This window comes from Triturus cristatus, chromosome 11 (assembly GCF_964204655.1).
Source record: "Triturus cristatus chromosome 11, aTriCri1.1, whole genome shotgun sequence".
NCBI classification, from domain to species: Eukaryota; Metazoa; Chordata; class Amphibia; order Caudata; family Salamandridae; genus Triturus; species Triturus cristatus.
Genome location: NC_140594.1, coordinates 632,368,619 through 632,388,006, shown reverse-complemented (window position 1 = coordinate 632,388,006; position 19,388 = coordinate 632,368,619). Strand labels below are relative to the sequence as shown.

The 19,388-nt window shown below is 40.5% G+C and overlaps 1 protein-coding gene across 2 annotated transcripts in view; it reads left to right on the top strand.

Annotated features, from left to right (window-relative positions):
• Nucleotides 1–19,388, top strand: part of PLOD2 (procollagen-lysine,2-oxoglutarate 5-dioxygenase 2) — a 357,685-nt gene that overhangs the window by 256,040 nt on the left and 82,257 nt on the right. For both annotated transcript variants that reach the window (XM_085634099.1, XM_085634100.1), the window contains exon 8: nucleotides 8,617–8,715. In XM_085634099.1, the coding sequence (XP_085490225.1) occupies nucleotides 8,617–8,715 (99 nt within the window). The remainder of the gene's footprint in view (nucleotides 1–8,616; nucleotides 8,716–19,388) is intronic.

Genomic DNA, 19,388 nt, shown 5'->3' with positions numbered 1-19,388 from the left:
TAATTATCGCAAATCACGCTAAGCGCGATTATCATATCACCGTCTATCGCTGGATTTCTGTGCCGGATTAGCAGCGTATTATCAACGCTTTTCACCTAGGCGATGTGAAATCCAGCGATAGAGGGTGAGAACATGCTTTAGCGGCATAAAAGCAGCGATAATTTACCAGCGATACAGAAAACCTTGGTAATAGGCAGGTTTGGACTCAGCCATGCAATCCACCTCCTATTTTACAGATGGCTAAGTCATCTTTTTAGCAGGAGTTACAATCCTGCGATAATGGGGCCTTAGCGCAACTTCTAATATCGCTTTGCGGGTCTAGGGCAAACTTGTAAATACCGTGAAGCTGTTTTAGCGAGGTTTCTCCATGATGTTGTCTGAGGAATGCCTACTTTGCATGTCATTAGCGATATTGATCCCTGACATGCAAAGTAGCAAGGAAACACGAGCTAACGCTTGTTAGCGTGTCCTTGTAAATCGTGCGATAAAAAATTTGCTGCTTTTTCGGCGCTATGTGCTGAAAAAGGAGCGAAATATCCCTTGATAATATGCCCCAAAGTTCCTGAAACTTTACTGGGCTCCCATTCTTCACTACTCACAGCCAAAAGAACTACTAAAGAGCCTTGTTCAAGTCACTTATTAATTGCCTTTAAAATATCCATGTTGATACTGCATCTGATTAAATGACAACTAAAGTTTCAAAGCTGATATTGACTTGCAAGGTGATGGATATCTTGCCGATTGTTAGGTACCTCACTGTACACAGGGGAATAAAGAGGCTAATGAGCTCTGTGTATCCTAAATGCATTAGATAAGTCTAAAACTTCATGGTTAGATAATGTATAGAAGGGGCACTCTGTTCCTTACGTGATGGATATCCTGCATGCCTTATTACAAGTGCATTAGGATACAATGCACTTGTAATAAGGTAGATAGATTACTCCTTCACGTCTGTGACAATGTAACCCATTCGCTAAACCCTAAGACGGCCCCATAGAGTCTGAAAAAGGATTGATTGTGGATATGCTATTATGGCCACAAAAAGCGTGTTCATTATGGCGGATAGTGGGCAAGACACAGATCCCTTCTGTTTTTTCCAATGGTATATACTTGTGACGTTGGTTATCAGACTGGAAGTTCTACTATACTGATGCAAACTTTTGAAAATAAAGCATATTTTTTAGAATAGGACAATAGAATAACTTTACACATTCCAATTAAATTTAAATTTTTCTGGAGATCTGTAGCATTGTTTTACTTTCAGTCCTGCACAAGTGCATTTCACTTCAACAGTTGTAATGTCTCCTGTCCTCAATAATGTGCAAAGGTTTTATTTTTATGTGTCTGCATGGTTTTGATGTAGCATGAGGACTCAGTTCCCAAGATGTCATGGCTTCCACATAGATGTCTTTCAGTGGTAGGACAGATAAAAATGGATGCATATTTTGAATCTGAATTTGCTCATGTGGCACTGCAGTGGAGAGCAACAATCAGAATGGATTAAAACATCCCATTGGTTAATAATTTGACTTGAGATTCTGATGAGTGGCAAATTGGTGATTGTTATCGTACAAGGGAGGAGCATTTGCTATTATCAGAGTAGATCCATTGATGGAAAGCGGTGGAAGCTTGGGTCAACTGGTAGTGTCTTGACCACATTGTGGTAATAGGGAAGAGAGGCCAGCTGCACCGTATGGAAATCCTCAGTGGTGAGGCGCCAGATGGGTTCATTGTAGTCTTTTGTGATTTCGTCTGATATGCATTTTTAAAACCTATTACAATTTTGCTATTTGTTTTTGGAAAATGTGCTCTAGAATGTATATTTCAGAGTGATGGTATTTTACTAGAATATAATTTCAGAAATATTATGCTGGCAAAATATAATGTCTGAAAGATAGACTACCACTATTTTATAATGAGATGGATAGCTAGATAAGTATATGTATACTATTCGTAACTGCATGAATATGTACCTTGATGATACATATTTTTTTCAAGGTACAGCAACGTGGAGCTAAGAATTGTAACCTGCCTATCATCAGCTTGCAACTGAAACTCTATGCCATGCCTGTGGAAAGCATCCTTGATTTAGAGCATTCAAGAGCTTAAGATCAGCACAGAGTGTGCAGAGCCATGGGCATGGCACAGCCTATATTGACTGGTGGTTATCAGAAGGTACCATTCTGACTTGCTATATTGTATCATTCAAGAAGGATGACGTTAAACAATAGGTCTATCTTTGATTCTAGAATGAATGCAAAGTCCTTCAATCAAAATGAAAGACTATCAATAAGTCCCAAAACATTAGCACTGTTTAATCACATGAAAAAAACTTTTAGGGGGTGATGAACCCAATAAACATTTTAGGGCAGAGTCAGTCGTGCTCACTACATTTTTTCTTTGTTTAAATGGGGCTGGTACTAAAAGATTTGCCAAGACTACTTTTAGCTCCAGGTCAGCCACATATATCTAAAAGATGCATACATTAGGCCTATCTGTCATTATCATTGTTTCATGATGTTCAGATGACAGCGCATCATTATTTTGAAAGGAACAGGCACAATTTTACTGATCATCATAGTTTTCTTGAAATGTTTACTTCACAGTGCACTGTGTGCATTTCACTGAACTTGATTCTGTCCTTGTTCACAGATTAAAAATCAAATGAAAGGTCTAATAAAAGCACAATTTAGCAGCTCTCAGAGGTGTGAGGTGGGAACTGCAAATAAAAAGAGGCTGATAGTAAAAGACAGTCATAATTGGGGTCCAGAGAGCACCCACAACTCTGTGCCCCCCGTGTCATCGTCCCTGCTGCACTATTGATAGCTGTACGAAATTGGGTTATTGGTTGACTGGGATGTGAGCCCTGGTGAAACAGCACCAACAGTCTTTGTCAGGGTGAAGTTACAAGCCAACCCTATATTAACCTGGGCTCAACCCTTGGGTACATTGGCTCTATGTCTAAAGTATTTGTGCACCACCTCGAACAATGAGACAGTGAAAACACACCACAAAAGGTTCCCATTCCAGTTTAGAAAAAGTAGAGTCGTTTTTATATTTACAAGACAAAAAAAAAGATTTCAGGGAAATAGCACTAAAAAGCACAAAGCACAAGGCACCAACTATGGGTATCTGGTCGCGTCAGACCGGGACAAAGTCACACGTTTAGGTCAACAACAATGGAGTGCAGACTGACTAGGAGGACCTAGTTGGGCCCTATGAAAAAGTACCTTTAATCCTGGCTTGTGTAGCATTGCAAAGGTCCTTGTCGAAGATGCGTCAAGCAGCTGAAGTGTTTTATCAGTTCTGAGATGCAGGGAGGTTTCGATGCGAGGGTCTGTGTCGTCGCTGAGCTTCCCATTGATGGGGCTTGCGATGTGAAGTCTGGCATTGAGAATGCATCACATAGCCGGGGCGAAGTGCCGGTTCTAAGGAGCTGAGAGGCTGCGATGTGGAGTCTGGCATCATCAAGTCTGTGGTCGATGAGAGTTGCGAGGGACTGCACCAAAGATACATTGCACAGCGACGGTTCTGATGAGGCGGCAGGCTGAGATGCAATGCTGGTGTTTGCGAAGGATGAGAACCACACAGTAGCGACAATGCTTCTATTCAACTCAAGGTTGTATCGCTCAGCGGAGGAGGGTCTAGTCAGGAGACCAACCAAATAAACCCTTCAACTCACTTTGGGGTCCTGGGTTCAAAAGATGCAGATCCAGTCCTTCTCACCCAGGCAAGAGGGCAGCAGGTCAGCACAGCAGGCCAGCAGTTCTTTCAGAACAGGAGTCCATTGGTGTAGCAGTCCTTTCAGCAGCACAGCAGCCCTTCGTCCTGGCAGAGTATCCACAGGTCTAGAAGTGTACTGAAGTTGTGTCTGGTGTCCAGTGTGTATAACTAGTGACCTTCCCCTGGAAGGTGGGAGAAACTTCTAGAAATTCCCTTTGAAGTCCCCAGGCATCCTGCCTTCCCTGTCTTGGCTCCAGACTGACTACAGAGGGTATTCAGCCCTTTGCGTGGTGGAAGGACACAGCCTATTCGTGAGTAAGTAGGTCTGTGCCCAGCACCACCCTCCCATCCTCCCAGTAATGGCTCATCCAGGCACACCTAAGCTCTCTTTTGTGTGTGACAGTCTAGGAAGAATACACAAAGCCCAACTGTCTGCTACACCCAGTCATGTGACTCAGAGACAGGCTACAATCACTGAATGCTAAAGCAGGAAAATGGCAGCTTTCTAAAGTGGCATTTATAAAATTTAAATTTAAAATCCGAGAGAAGTTTTCGTTACAATTCCAAAGACATCAAACATGAACTGATGACCTGCTCCCATTTGGAAATGACGGCTTATTAGATGTAATCAGGTAACTCCAATGTTATCCTATGGGAGTGGTAGGCCTTGCAGAAGTATAAAACAAATGTAAGAGTTTTTCACTAATAGGAAATATAAAACCTAAAATTATATGTCCTACTTTTTAAATATATTACACCCTGTCCTGTGAGCTGTTTAAGGCCTACTCTAGGGGTGACATATGTATTGGAAAGGAAGGTTTACACAGGGCAAAATATATATTTTTCCAGGTCCAAAGGGTAGTTTAAACTCCACACACAGGCTGAAATGGTAGACCTGAGACATGTTTAAAGTGCTGCTTGAATCTGTGGAACAATCAGGGCTGCAGACCCATTAGTAGCATTTAATTTACTGGCCCCGGGCACAGGTACTGCCACTTTATTAGGGATTTACAAGTAAATAAAAAATGCCAATTGGAGATAAGCCAAGGCTATCATGTTTTAAGGAGAGAACACAATCACTTTAGTACTGATTAGCAGTAAGGCCAACAAAAATGAATTCAGCAAAAAGTGGAGGGTAAAGGCAAACAGTTGTGTGAGGACCATGCAGAGAGGGCCAGGTCCAACAATTGTTATGCCCAGGGCTCTGTTACTGTGTAGCTTTATTTGAACCCTCTGAATCTCCATACACACAAAGTATGTGGCTTTACAGAGACTGTTTTTCTAACAGTACCCAGTATAAAGTTAGAGTAAAATTTTACAGCGTACTACACAATTTAAAGGTAACATGTGCAATGTGTATAATGACAGACAACTGAGTGCAGAGCTCCATTGAGGCAACATGGCACCCTACCACAACCTGAAGAAATATTGCAAAATCACATAAATAATTGCAGCCCTTTGTGTTTTGTGAAATTGATTTCAAGTCATGTTATGAAAGTATTACAATGTAAGTGCAGCTTGGTGTATTTTATTAATTGATAATCCCAGTTGTTAATCCATCGAGCTACTAACAGCACATGACTGGACTAGTGCAGTATCCTCCCGGATCACAAAATGGAGCCCCTGGAGAGACGCTGCTAACCTGCTGGAGTGATACAGTTAAACTCTCATTTGCAGCTCAACTGAGCTCTTGAAGATACTCTATTCTTCTTTCTCTCTCTATCAGATGTAGGACCTGAGCATACTGTGCAATAAGACTCTACCTGCTCCCCTCTAAAGAGACTCAACATTGCTCAGACATAGCTTGGGTTGCGTCTATTCCTGTTCAGATGAGAAATTATCTGAGTTTGTGCCTTTTGGAGCATGACCGGGGCTGATTTGTACATGGCTGTTCGCATTCGTTTGTGGTGCAGCTAAATTAAAAACAATGGAACAGAATGTGTCCATAATTGTTATCATTGATTAAGATTTGGTCAAGCATTTCCATCCATTGCTATCTATGTAGAGCACCAAATTCCTCAAACCACCTCTACAGCCTCTTTCACTATTGACAGACCATCTTTACTTTCGGGATCAGGCAGGGAGCTCAAGAGGGCAGACTCTGTCTTTGAGAGGGTCCTACTGTGGGTTCCCTGCCCAAAGGGACCACCCATGTGGCATTCTAAAAGGTGTCATGAGGGAACAAAGTAACCATGCTCCACGGCTTATGTGGTGTAAGTTAGTGTGTCTTTGGAGAGGTTGCTTGGTGATGTTCCCACAACAGTTATACAACAAAGGTCATTCCCTCATCTACTTGGGACCGAGCCCTATGGAATGGGAGGATACCCCTTGACATCATGCTGGCACAAAATATATGCTCATGCCATAGTATTAACAAAATAGGCTGTGCAACCCTCTGCAGCTACTGCCCTAACCTGAAAGTGCCCCGAGACAAAAAGTGGGCACAAACATCCACTGTGCACATTTATGTAAACCAACTGTGGTGAAATCTAGGCTTCTCACTGGCCACAGGTTTTGGACTTTTTCCAAGGGATCTCTAGATCTTTCCCTTTCTCATGCTAAAACAGTACAGAGAACCATGTATGTTAAATAATTATTATCTGCGTTATTACTTTGTCATTCATCAATATTCACATTTGTGTGAACCCTAAAGCATAGGACCATGGCATGTGCCCAAAAACCTAATTGAATTTGTTTTTCAAGTTCAAGCAAATAAATTTAAATTAAATTGGAAGTAAAATGTATAATATTTTTAAGTTCAAGGTGGGTAAGGAAATCACTTTTAAAACGTATGGTGGTGTTCCTCTCTTGATGGGGGAAAACATTAGTCTGGATAATGCTTTGAAGCATAACTGGAAGCACAGTGTTTCAAAATGATTCATGTTTCGCTGTGTCCCATTTTATTATGTGAGATTCGGTTCATTTGCGACATGTGTCTTTGTTAGCAGCTCTGTCCCAGACGCTCAGCTCCTGCTGCTATGTCGGTTACATAAAAATGTAACACGAACAAAATTAACGAGTTTAGAAACCATCAAAACAAACTTGCAGTGGACCGTTTCAGATGTTTTCTCCGGGCACAAACATGCCACAGAGCCAAAATACAACTTAACCAGTCACATATGAGTTCAGCACTGCCATCTCAGTAAGGCAGTAAGTCAGCTTGTGTATTTAATTGTAGATTTTTATATAGCACTTGCTTATACAGTCCTGCTGCACTGAGAATGACAAGACGGGCACATACCTGCACCATCCCCTCTGCCCAGTAGGAAACTGCTGCCGAGTACTGAATTCCTCTCTATCAATGTTGGCACCCCCGAATCATCCTCTGTTCCTCATCCCAGTGGTTACATACTCGAGGTGAGTTCTCATCCTGCCTAAGAAGGTTTCTTTCTTGAGTGAAAAGAGGGGACAGTGATGAGAAAGACTACTAATCAGAAAAAGGAAGAATACTGGTAAGTAATATGGACATTTTCTACCACACTTGTATACTCCAATGTCCTCTCTTGTGCAGCTTGTATTCCCAAAATCCTTTTCTGCACGGCCATCTGGTTATTCAGTCTTGCTGTACTGAGCATCACATGATGGGTGTGTGCAATGGAGATCCCTGCTTGCTGCTGAGTGGAAGCCTGCTATGTATAACTACATTCCTCTCTAGCTCTTGTGACATTTTTAGATCCTATAGAATATAACAGACTTATCCAGCCTCCATCTACCAATTCCCTCCCCATTTCATATTTTTTCCTCAACATCCTATTCTACAATATTACCCGTGGTCCCCGATCTCCTATTTTTGTACTCTGGTTTTTCCCCAATGTCCTTCTTCATCCTTTTAAGGAAAGGCTTCAGTGGATATGATAATCAAACATAAAATTGTATTTACATTGAAACAAACATGGTCTAAGTTGCCGAAGGAGTAGTGGCTGTTAAGTGAACAGAGAAGATTATTGTAATAGCGAAGAAAGAGCAGTTTTTGGAATCCTTTGAAATATAGGGAGTGACTAAGAAAGACTAATGAAAAAAGTAAGAAACCTATGTCAAGACAAAAATTGGAGATTAAAGTACATTAGTAGAAGGGAAGTGAATAAAGAAGTAGATTTAAAAAAAGAATAACCATATCCAAGTGACCAATGCAAGACAGGTAGTAAATAGGAGAGAGATAAGTCAAAGATGTTATTGAGAGTCCATAGAGAGGAGTGGAAGGTGAGATATGGCAGGAATAAGGCTGCCAAGAAGAAGATTGTGCTTTTTGAGGAGATCAGATGGCAAGATAATGAGAAGATCCACAGTCTAACATTAAGATGACAGTTTGAGAGATGATGGTGAAGACACTGCTCAAATGAGGACAATAGGAATATTTCTGAACTGTTAGTATAAAAGGTCAAAACACAACAAACTAAGGCATAATTGGAGGAGGGTGGGCGCACACTGCCTCACATCCCAGCACTCAGTTAGCCCTGATGCATCATAGTAAATGCAGTGCATGATAACACTTACTTCAGTGTCAGGCTTTAGTGTTTCACCCTTGTTGGTGCAGCCAGTGCTGTGTATATCTAGACACGTGTTTAAGGATAGTTGTCCTTCTTCAGTAGAGAGCAACATATTCTTTTTGGGGGTACTGGAAATGCTGCTCAAAGTCTTCTCAGGTTTCTGTACCACTTGCTGGGCGCAGGTGCATCAACCAGAGTTCGTCAGCTCATTAGCTCAAGGGAGTCTTTTCAAACAGGAGGAGGATGGGCATGATTGGTGCTTACAGAAGAGGAGTATGTCTTGAACAGAACTTAGGGGTCCTGAGCCGAGTTGAGGAGAATTGTGTGTAAATATTGTGTGTAGGGATTGCAATGACACAGACTTGCATTGTTAATTAATAACATACATTTCTTCCTCGTTAAATAGATAAAGCTCAACTATTTTGGAAATTACATTCCTAATGCATGGACACAAGAAGCTGGATGTGGGGTTTGCGAAGTTGACCTTCTTGACCTATCAGCAAATGTAAGTATGTATGCATGATAGTCATAATCGGAACATATGGGGTTATGCATTCCTTCCTGTAATTATTCATATGAATTGCACGTTATTCATTCCAGGCTACATCTGTTAAACATTTATCAAAATAATTTGAACTTTTGTTCACTACTTCTAGAATGTCCACTCGTACTGTGTAACCAACTCAAATTTGGCATGGTGGAATTAACTAGATAAATATTTATGTGAAACAGACACAGGCACGCTAATTTTGAATCTGTAATTTTTTTTATGTTGTCTACAATTTTGTTGAAATGAGTGTGGTGTACAGAAATTATTTTATTCCACACTGCAAAGTACAATTATGGGAGAATTAAACGTACTGATGTACAAAATTACCCATTTTATAAAAAGGTGAACATTTTGTATCCTCAACCTGTAAACTACTTTAGATTTACATATAACATAGATATACATTTTAGTGGGGTAGTGGCTATAACAACCTTACTCCTATTTTTTAAGTATCTGTGCACTGAGAGCATTACTTTTAAATGAAATATATTTTATGGGAATCATTTATATTGATCAAAAATCAAACGTTTACCATGCAAACCACCGAGTTTAATTATTCAGAACTATTTCATAATATGCAGAGCTACCTTTCTAAGGGAGAAAAAAAGGCGAGTTTGGTCTAAAACTCAGGACCCAGTAAGAGAGCTGGACTCCTACAACTAGACTGTTTGCTCTTTAATGTTCTTCCCTTTAGCCACATCATTATATTTAGCACTAGTATTTTAATTGGGGTGGTCAAAATCCAATCTTGAGTTTGTAAGATCATTGCACTGTGTTAGGATGCCCTGCATCTCATTCACTCCTTCGAAATACTCTAGCGTGTTATTCTTTTCACTGTGCACCCTGCCGATGCATAAATAAAATTGTGTTTCAGTATACCATAGCTGGATCAGAGAAATAACGTGCACCTTAACAGTGAAAGCTGCTCTTGACCTGCTTTCAAGCTGAGCCAATCTCCCCACCCACTGGTTCCAACATAATATGAACAATTTATCTTGCAAAGCAGCAGCTGCTGAGCCACAGCACAGGCAACAACTCAACCCAATGGAAAATTGTCCTTGCAGAGAAGAGAACAAAAGGTTACAATATTGTTTTTTTTTCCTGCTGACACTACTTGGAAGCCATGTGCAATAAGTCAATACAAGGACATTCCTCATATACATTCAAACATGATAGTGTACATTTGCCTTAGGGTCTCTACAGTTGCATTTAGTATACATTGGAGTTGGTATATGTATAGATGTACACAAAATATTCGAGGGTGGCACAGTGTTATGTAGCCACATTCATAATGTTCTGACCTTGTGTCAACATGGAGCATTTTATTAATAGTTACATGTTTGTCCTGTACTGCACACGTGTTTAGTCTGTGACCATAGATATTCAAGAAGATCACCCTGCACAGATTTTCTAGGGCAATGCTTTCTCAATCTAGAATGTTCTTTCCCTGCATTTCAGGAATGTACGTTTTGTCTCAAGGTTGGCTCTCCCAGGCCTGTGATGGCACGAATAGGGTGGCTGAGTCCCTCCCTCCATATATAAAAGAATTTCGGCTATGGGGCCTCTAAAGTGTAGGGAAAGGGGGGCGCACGCTTCCTCCCATTAATACAACAAAGCGTGCCCAGACACCATTTTTTATTTATACAATCCCACGGAATCATGGCAATGTTTGCAGATTTTTGGGGGAGTATTGGCCCCAGGGCGGCGGTCCCTCTGGGTCCCCTCGTGTGACATAGGGAATCAGAATATCCTACCCTACCCCCTTATGGTTTTTTTTACCTGTTCAGGGCAGAGGACTAAAGCCCTGCGTCCTTTAATGGCGACTAGCAACATTTTCCTCATGTTGGTTGCAGCCATTCAGATGGCTAGTTCCTGTGGAAATCTGACTCCAAAGGGAGCAAATTGGCCCAAGGCAAATAAAGTTTCCTGGATCAACTTTTTAAAAATACTCATAGTCACTGGATGATGTTATCAATGATGTCATTTGAGATGTAATCAGTGATGTCACTGACCATGTCATGAGTGATGTAAAATGTGAGGTCATAAGCAGTGCATTGCAGGGGCACGAGTTATAGTTCAGTCAGCTAATTATAACGGCTGAATTTCTCTAGTTTTGTACGAGTGAAATTTCAGCCTACCTAACGTCCCTGTAACCTTTTATTTTTAGTGAATATATATATATCTACTACACACACAAAAGAAAAGCGAAGCCCAACTCAAGGAACATGCTGGCATTTATTATCCAATGAATCTGGCAACACAGTCTTTCCTGATGCGCAGTAGCGGTCCGTGGAGGGAGTTCCGTTGGGCGGTGAGGCGGGGCGGGGGAATGTAAACACCGGAATATGGATGATCGGAGGTAAGTACACATTCAAATAAATAAAACGAATTCCTTTGCGCGCGCTGCATCGCAAAATGCGATGCAGCGCACGCAACGAAATTAGTTTTATTTATTTAAATGTGTACTTACCTCCGCTCATCCATATTCCAGTGTTTACATTTCCCCACCCTGCCCCTCCCCCGCCCCGCCTCACCGCCCCACGGAACTTCCTCCATGGACCGCTACTGCTGATGCATTTCGGCACTCAAATGGCCTTGATCACAAGTGAGCAACGTCATGGCATGAGTATTTTTTTCATTTAAATCATAGTGACAACGTGACCTCCGGTAAATCCTTTGATACCCACAATGCACCAACAATGTCTGTGCAGTTTAATACATGGAATGTGACTGAGTGCATTGATAAATTATAACAGTCACATTTCTTTTTCAATATAATATGCCAGCAATGCTTCTTTGGTGTTAAATTGCGGGCAGCTCCCGGCCCGGTACAAGGTCCTACATACATTGGAGGGCCTCTGAAATTTCATTAGCGATTTAGCTGCTCTTATTATTATTTTGTAATACAGATTCTTAGCTTCTCTTAAGTCATCATTATATTATGGGGCAGAAGGATGTGCCCACGCCATTATCTTAATTTCTGGAAAAGCTGGATCTAGTTATCTGGTAATCCAAGTATGGTAGCTGTCATATTTTTAATCTGCAGTAATTGTCTGTCCTGTAATCACTTGAAGTGTGCAAAAAATAAACATGCCACTATAAATATCTTTTTATTTGCTGATAATTGTTTATTTTAGAAAAAGTAATCACATTTTTGCAGTCTAAACTGCAACTGTAATCATGCCCTTGCTTTCAACTTGGTTTACTGGCGCTGGCAGTAGGCATTCTGATGCGATAACTCAACTATTAATACAGTTGAGCAGCTATATCATTTCATTTTTACACGTGATTAGTCACAACTTGACTGTAATAAGAAAGCACAGGCATGTACAGAGGGTGTTTGCAAGCAAAGCACATTCAACCCAGATGCTTTGACTTTGCCAATGCTTATCTCCATTGTGTTTCTCTAGTGCGAATATGTGCCATAGTTCAGAACTGTTCCCACACAGTGCAAAAGACACATCTGATATCACTTATTCTCATGTCAAAATAATCTTCCACGGCATTTCCCTTCAGTAACAGTAGTTGAAGCAGCTAGTGACAAACTGTTGCCAGAATCTAAGCCAGTAGTTCATAAGTTTACATTATACTGTATGCATGGAAAAAGTTAAAATCCCAAAAGCAGTTAGATGAATCAGTGAAGGTGCTTCTTAGGTCTGAATTAGGGTAGAACTTTGGATTTTTCTAAAATTGTATGTATGATATATTTAAATATAGGGCATTTCAGCCAGCCATCTTTGTCCACTGGTTTTTTATTGTGTCTTTCACATTTCACCCGCTATAGCATACAGCAAGGGGCAGTGGATCAGGTCAACTGAGCCATTGGCTAGCTTCACTGTGAGTGACAGCATTCTGCCCTTTTACGTCTACAAACAAATTAGTTATCTTACGTGCCAGGGACTACTGAGGTAATATTTTCTTTTTGAGACCAAAACATATTTCTGCTATTAGCCAATGTTTTTTTGAGATTGACGAGGCCCCAGCACCATCCCCAACAATAACGTTTTGCAAATAAAATGACGAGGCAAAACAAGCATTAACAAAGCCAAAAGGCTTTCTACCATAAAATGTGTTTTGCTATTGCGTGTTTAAAAAATAAACTACATGATAAAGTTATGCATTTGTGATCAATTAGGGTTAATAGGAATACTCTCGTACCTCTGAGACGTTATCTGTTTTAAATGTTGGATTCTGCACTCATATTGAATAAGCATTGGCAAAGCAAGTTGGTCTGCCTTAGCAAGCAAAGATTATTTTTCCTTAAGTTTTATTGCAAGCATATGCCACAAAAATAAAATGAGGAATAAAGAGAACATGCTGGTGCCTAAATGTGGTAGCCTAATAGTTGTAATAAAACTTTGAAATAATAAAGAGCCAGAAATTGAATATAATTTTAATAGAACAGTGTGGGTGCTTCATAGCAGGGAAGTGTACTAAGAGCAGTCATTGTAACCCTTTATAGATTTAATGCACAGCACCGGAAAATATGATTCTTATAGGCACAAAGAAAACATACCATCGCATTTGAATTACTGTAACCTGAAGATATATTTTAGGCAGACATGGATAACTAAAGGATAATAAATGGAGAGAAAAAATACATTGGCACAATAAAGTATTGATCCACTAGCCCTAGAAATTAAGTGTCCTATTTTAGCTGGGTGTGCACCTGTTGGTAGGCAAAATGCAGTCACCCTGAGTGCAAGTGAGTCAATGGCTAAAATGGACCGACCCAGTGCCACATATATTCTTAAGTGGGAGCAAAATGTGACTGTTGAAAAGATCAGTGAATGAAGAGGGCTGATGCAAATCCCCTATATATAAGTCTGTATGTATGTATTTCTATGATTGATGTTTAGTACATGAAACTGATGATTCAACGAAGTCTAAGCCAGATCTAAAAAGTTTTTCCTGCTAACTATTTCCTGAGTGTGTTTTTTTTTAGTAAATTACAGCAAGTCTCATGTAGCCGACTGATTGCCTGTTGTTCAGTCCGAATATGAGGTTCCCATACTAGTTTTGCAGTGTGAATGGAGAATATTCATTTTTCATCCAGTGACATAGCTTGTTTACGGTTTTTAGAGTTCATACTTTTGGTGGCTCTGATACAGGTGTCCTAGGTAGTTTCCGGTGTGGGTTTTCTACTGGCTATCTTTACTGATGTGCACATTATTATGCTCTTTAAGTAACCCAAACGTCAGTTGAAAAGAGCTTTCTAAATAAGCTCTCTAGTCATGTTTTATGAATACTGACTGAAAAGGGTGTTTTTAGCTTCATGAATGAGTAAATCCGGATGCAGGCTGAAGTGTTTTGTCTGTGAACATATGACAACAAATTACACGATTTTTGGATAATTGATTTACAGGCACATTCATCAAAGCTTTTTGCGATCGCAAATGGTGCGAATCGCAAAAATCGGACGTTTGCAATAGCAAAATTAGCTTTTGCGATGCATGAAAGAACTTGTAACTCGCACTTTAAAAAATCGCAATAAATTGCGATTTTTCAAACGCGATTTCGCTAATAGGGGGTGCAAATTGCCATGAAGTTGAACTTCATGGTAATTTGCAAGATCTTTAAAAAATGCACTTTAGTGCATTTTTCAAAGTTTCATGTTGCGCACACACATGCCCTAATGCGCAACATATGTGCACAGGTCAATTTCAGAGGTGCAACAGGGTGTCCTTTTGACATCCTTGCACCCTGAAATTGCATGCGCAATTTGCGAGGACCTATTGGTACTCGCAAATTGCGCATGCAATTTCCCATTCATTCCTATGGGCCTGTAGGCCCATAGGAATGAATGTGAAACCATTCCTTATTTGCGACTCGCAATTTGCGAGTCGCAAATAAGGAATATGTAGGAATCGCTATTTTTATAGCGATTCCTACATGCATAGGCTTTTGCGAGTCCTTAATTGCGATTCCTTAATAATCGCAATTAAGGACTCGCAAAATCCTACCTTGATGCATGTGCCTGTTAGTTTGATTAATTTGATTTGAATATTTCAAAAGTGCAAACTGGCACCCTTATGGGTCTCCTGGTGCCAGATCTTATTCCTGCTGACAAAGGAAAAGACAAAACCTACAAACGTTCATATTTTGAGCGCCACCAGTAGCCTGATGTTGCTGACAGTAGGGTCTGGCATGGACAGTGCTTTTTGAATTGTGGCCACAGAAGCATTGTGCCAGAGTCAAGAATGCCTTGAAAGTATGACGCAACTCATTGAAAGCAATTACTTTGTACATTGGAACCCAATGACAAAAAATGCACTTGTCCTGAAACATATTCATAGCATTTTAACAGTGGTTTGGCAAGGAAAGTGCAGCTGTGTGTCTTTGCCACAGGCCCCATGCATTTTGGGACCCATAGTCCTATAATACATGGTTTGAATAATAAAATGGAAGGCCTACCTGTTCACTCTTGAAGCATCTATAACATCAGTGATACTCAAAGTACGGCTCGGAGGCAGCCACCGGCCCTCTTGACCTTCACATGCAGCCCCCGGCTTGACAGCAGCAGAGGGCTGCTGTTGACTTCAGAGAGCACTAACATTCAGAAAGATGTTAAATACATGGGGAAGCTTTTATTTACAATCTACCTGAAGTAAAGGAAAATAATCTATTAAAGTATCCTGCAACATTTAACCACCCACAAAGCCCCACTCCCTTCCTGCTAGCATCAATGCGACCCTCGGGCTCACCACAGACCATAATTTGCGGCCCCTCTGAAAATGTTTGCGAGTAACTAGCCCTAGCTAAATCCAAATATTGTGTTTTCTCTCCCCTAGGTTAAATGCTTTCTTAATTACGAAGCACTCCTTGGATCCAAAACCAAAGAGAGACCCACAAAAAGATTTAACCCTTGGCCTTACAAAGGCTTCTAACATGCCTGCATTTTAGCTCTTGTAGCACATATGCTGACGCGTTCTGAATGTTCTGCAGAAATAGACAAAGATACTTAGACTCAAAAATAACTAATTGCATTAATCAAAGTAAGAGTGGGTAAGGATATGGATCATGTTTTTTTCGGGCTTTTGAAGGGCAAAATGGTAAAGATTTGATGAATAATAGGAGGAGAAGTCATGAATGCTACCGCGATCTGAGGTGCTGAGGTGAGCTATCTATTCAAAAGGAAAAGTAGAACCTGCATGGATTCGACAGCTATAGACAGTCAGTTTCTGGGGGTCTCATGGAAGAATTCTTGAAGATAGACAACCACTATTAATGGGTACCCAAGCCTTGACTGTAGGGCACATTTAGGGTATACATGGCAATCAACTTGCCTCTTAGTTTACTGGCATCAGTAAGGTTTCTAAGTTCATGTTTTAAAACCATTACTTTTTATGAATATCTCTCAGTACGGTGATATAATCTGATGCTCTGAGGTGAATTGATTCCACATGGTAAATAAATATTCCTTTTGAAATCTGAAGAGACTTTGTCATATCTTTGCATCACCATTGTTGCAAGATTTACATGCTAAATATTTTCAATGCTCGGCTCGTGCACGTGCTCTTAGCTCCACGCCAGACCTTGGTTCAGCTCTAGCCCAGTTCTCCTTGATAATTTGATGGCTTTTCCACCTCTAGTTTTTAATTGCCTATGGAATATGTAATGAAATCTTAACTCTAATGGCACTATTGAGTCCTAGTGAATTCATGGAAAGATAAATCCAAGATACATTTTCCAGAAATGGCTAGTTACACAGCCACAACCACTCCCCAATGCACATGTGACATCCCAGAATATTTCACAATGGATCAACGATTACTTCATTGATGAGATTAATTATAACCTCACCAGGTACATGATTGGTGATTCACATAGGTCATAGGATATAAAGAGAGTGCCACTGGTCATGCTTAAGGAGATGGGCTTGGCTCTTGAGATGCCTACCGTCTGCTACTTATGAGCCTGCAGTCACGCTCTTTTTTAGGTGTGCGTGAGCCATGGCCTTCAGCTGCCCCATTTCCGTTTAATGAAAGTGATAGGGTACATCTGTATGTACAACAGTCTATGCATGGCTTTTGATGTTTGGCCTGACCGTATCTCTGCATCATACAGTGGGATAGATGGCCTGCAGGCAAAATACATGTCAATTGACTGCTCATGGTGTCATTAAATGCAGAAGCATAAAACACATCTCACTGCAGTGCAAACAAAATGCAGCATTTGGTTACGCACTGTGCCTGACACATACAAGGGTATAGAGCATGCTTGTCATGTCCCTTACATAACAAGCAGAAGCCATAGCATTGCGTCATCTGCTGCATACACAACTTTCATAGATCAATAGCATACCAGCAAGCAGTGTGCCTATGCTTACTACAAACAGGAAGGAGCATAGGGCACACCAGGTGTGACTAGTGGATACGACCTAACTGCGTTGCAGACAGGGGCATCTGGTAACATGTAGTAAAGGCCTTCATAATCAGCGTTAACTTTGGTGAGGTCATATGTGATGTCACCATTCATGTAACTAATTATGGGGCATATTTACAACGAGGCGATAAAAAATTATCGCCGCTGTCGCGCCCGTTTTCGGCCGAAAATCGGCGATAATTTTATCGCCTAATTAGCAAGGCCACACTAACGCGTGAAACCTTGCTTTATCGTGGGGATTTCTAACGCCCAGCTTTGCATCTCTAATGAGATGCAAAGTGGGCGTTCCTGACCTGACATGATAGGAGAAATGTCTCTAAGCGACATTTCTTCTATCATCAAGCCCCACGCTATGAAGCATAGCGTCAGGAAAAGTAGCGATAACACCTGTTATCGCTACTTTCCTAACACCTGCTTCAGGACTGACTTAGCCATGATATCCTATGGAAGGAGGATATCATGGCTAAGTTTGTGAGTCCCTATCAACTAGCTAACGTGAGATTATCGCTGGGTTTCCAGCGATAATCTCACGTTAGCCAGTTAGCGCTAGGATTTTTATCGCCGATGAGATAAGCATTGCTAATAGCACGCTATCTCAGCGATAAAAATCAACGCTAGCCGGCGATAATTATCCCAGCGCTAAGTGCGCTCAGCGATAATTATCGCCGGTTGTTGTTGATATGCCCCCAAGTTGTTTATGATGTCATCTCTGGCATTATGCATGAGATCCTTTCCAATGATTTGGACAATTTAGGGTTATATAGTTGCGTTCAGCTTGTGAATTTCCTTGGTTTTTAATCACAATCAAAATATCACTTTATATTAGGTTTTTCTTCCACTGAGTTTGTACTTTTTGTTTCTAATAATATAGGCTAGTTTAGTTTCTGATCTAATAAAGAACTATGATGTCCCTGTGATCAATATCTTCTCAAACACATGTCTTGTGATATACTTTTACCAGTGATTGTTGTACTGGCAGGAGGCTACTTGTGGCCAGGCATACCGGAAATGTCATGAAGGGACAGTTGTGTGTGCAGTACTAATGGCCCACAGTGTTCCTATGTCTAGTGGATGCTTCAAGCTTGCAATAGCCCTTTGACCATATATTTAAAAAAATACAAAAGTATCAAAATGAGTAGGATCAGGTGTCATTAGAGGTTCCCAATGTTTTTTTTTTTTAATGAGAACAATTTTGAGAAAAAAATTCTCGGGACACTCAACAGTCAATTTAGGGCAATGGTATGTTTTTGTTCGCCATCGATGTACTGGCAGCATCATCATTGGGTCTTTTTCCTCTACCAGGAGGCAGTCTCCTTACTTGGAAAGACTATGTGGGTTCCGAATCAGCGAGAAACAAGCCTTTAATCATCTGTACCCCACAGGGAATATTCAGGATGGGAGGCACAGCATGTGCCGCAAGAAGGGCAGTCAATCTGTATTTTGTGTAAATTCCATAATGAATAGGGCAATGGGGGAGGGGGCCAGTGGGACACAACGTCAAAGCCAGGGTTTTTTTTTTCTTGAGAGTTCATAGACTTGAAAACATAATAATATCATGTATAAATACATATTTCCAAATATTAATAAAAAAAGATACATTAATTTTAAATCTAGAGAGCAAAATATTAGAGGATTATAAAGATACATTTCAGGATACTCGATAATGCAATAACAATACTCCTATAGTGTAGAGAAGGATCCTAAATATTAAAATGCAAAGTGCTAAATCCAGGGTTTGGAGTGAAGAGGCGAAAGGTTCCTGATCATCTTTTCAGAAAAGACATTTACCTTTCCATATCAGGAATACTCCTGACCAACTTTGTGCTAAACCCTACTGCTAAAACGTTTCGCTGCACAACATTATTAACTATGTTTTGGGAGCAAGAAGCTAACTAGTTACCTGGGAGGGCTATAAGCATCGTATAGCCTATCAGGGCTTGGTTTTGCTTCATCTAATATTATAAGTGAAGAAAGGTTCAAGTACCTATACTTCAAACATCATGTCTGCACTACATACTGTGAAAAAAGCACAAATGCGTTGACCACTTACTAAGTTAGTTGGAAACAAGCACCACCAATAGAATGCAGCAAAGGATTTTAAAATCATGTTTTAAAAATATGATTGTTTTAACATGTCTATTTACCTCATCAATGAAACGTATTTACCAAAGATAAACATGATTGCAACAAAATAGAGACATTTTACAGAGAAGAGTAAAAAAGGGTAGTGAATAACTGCACAA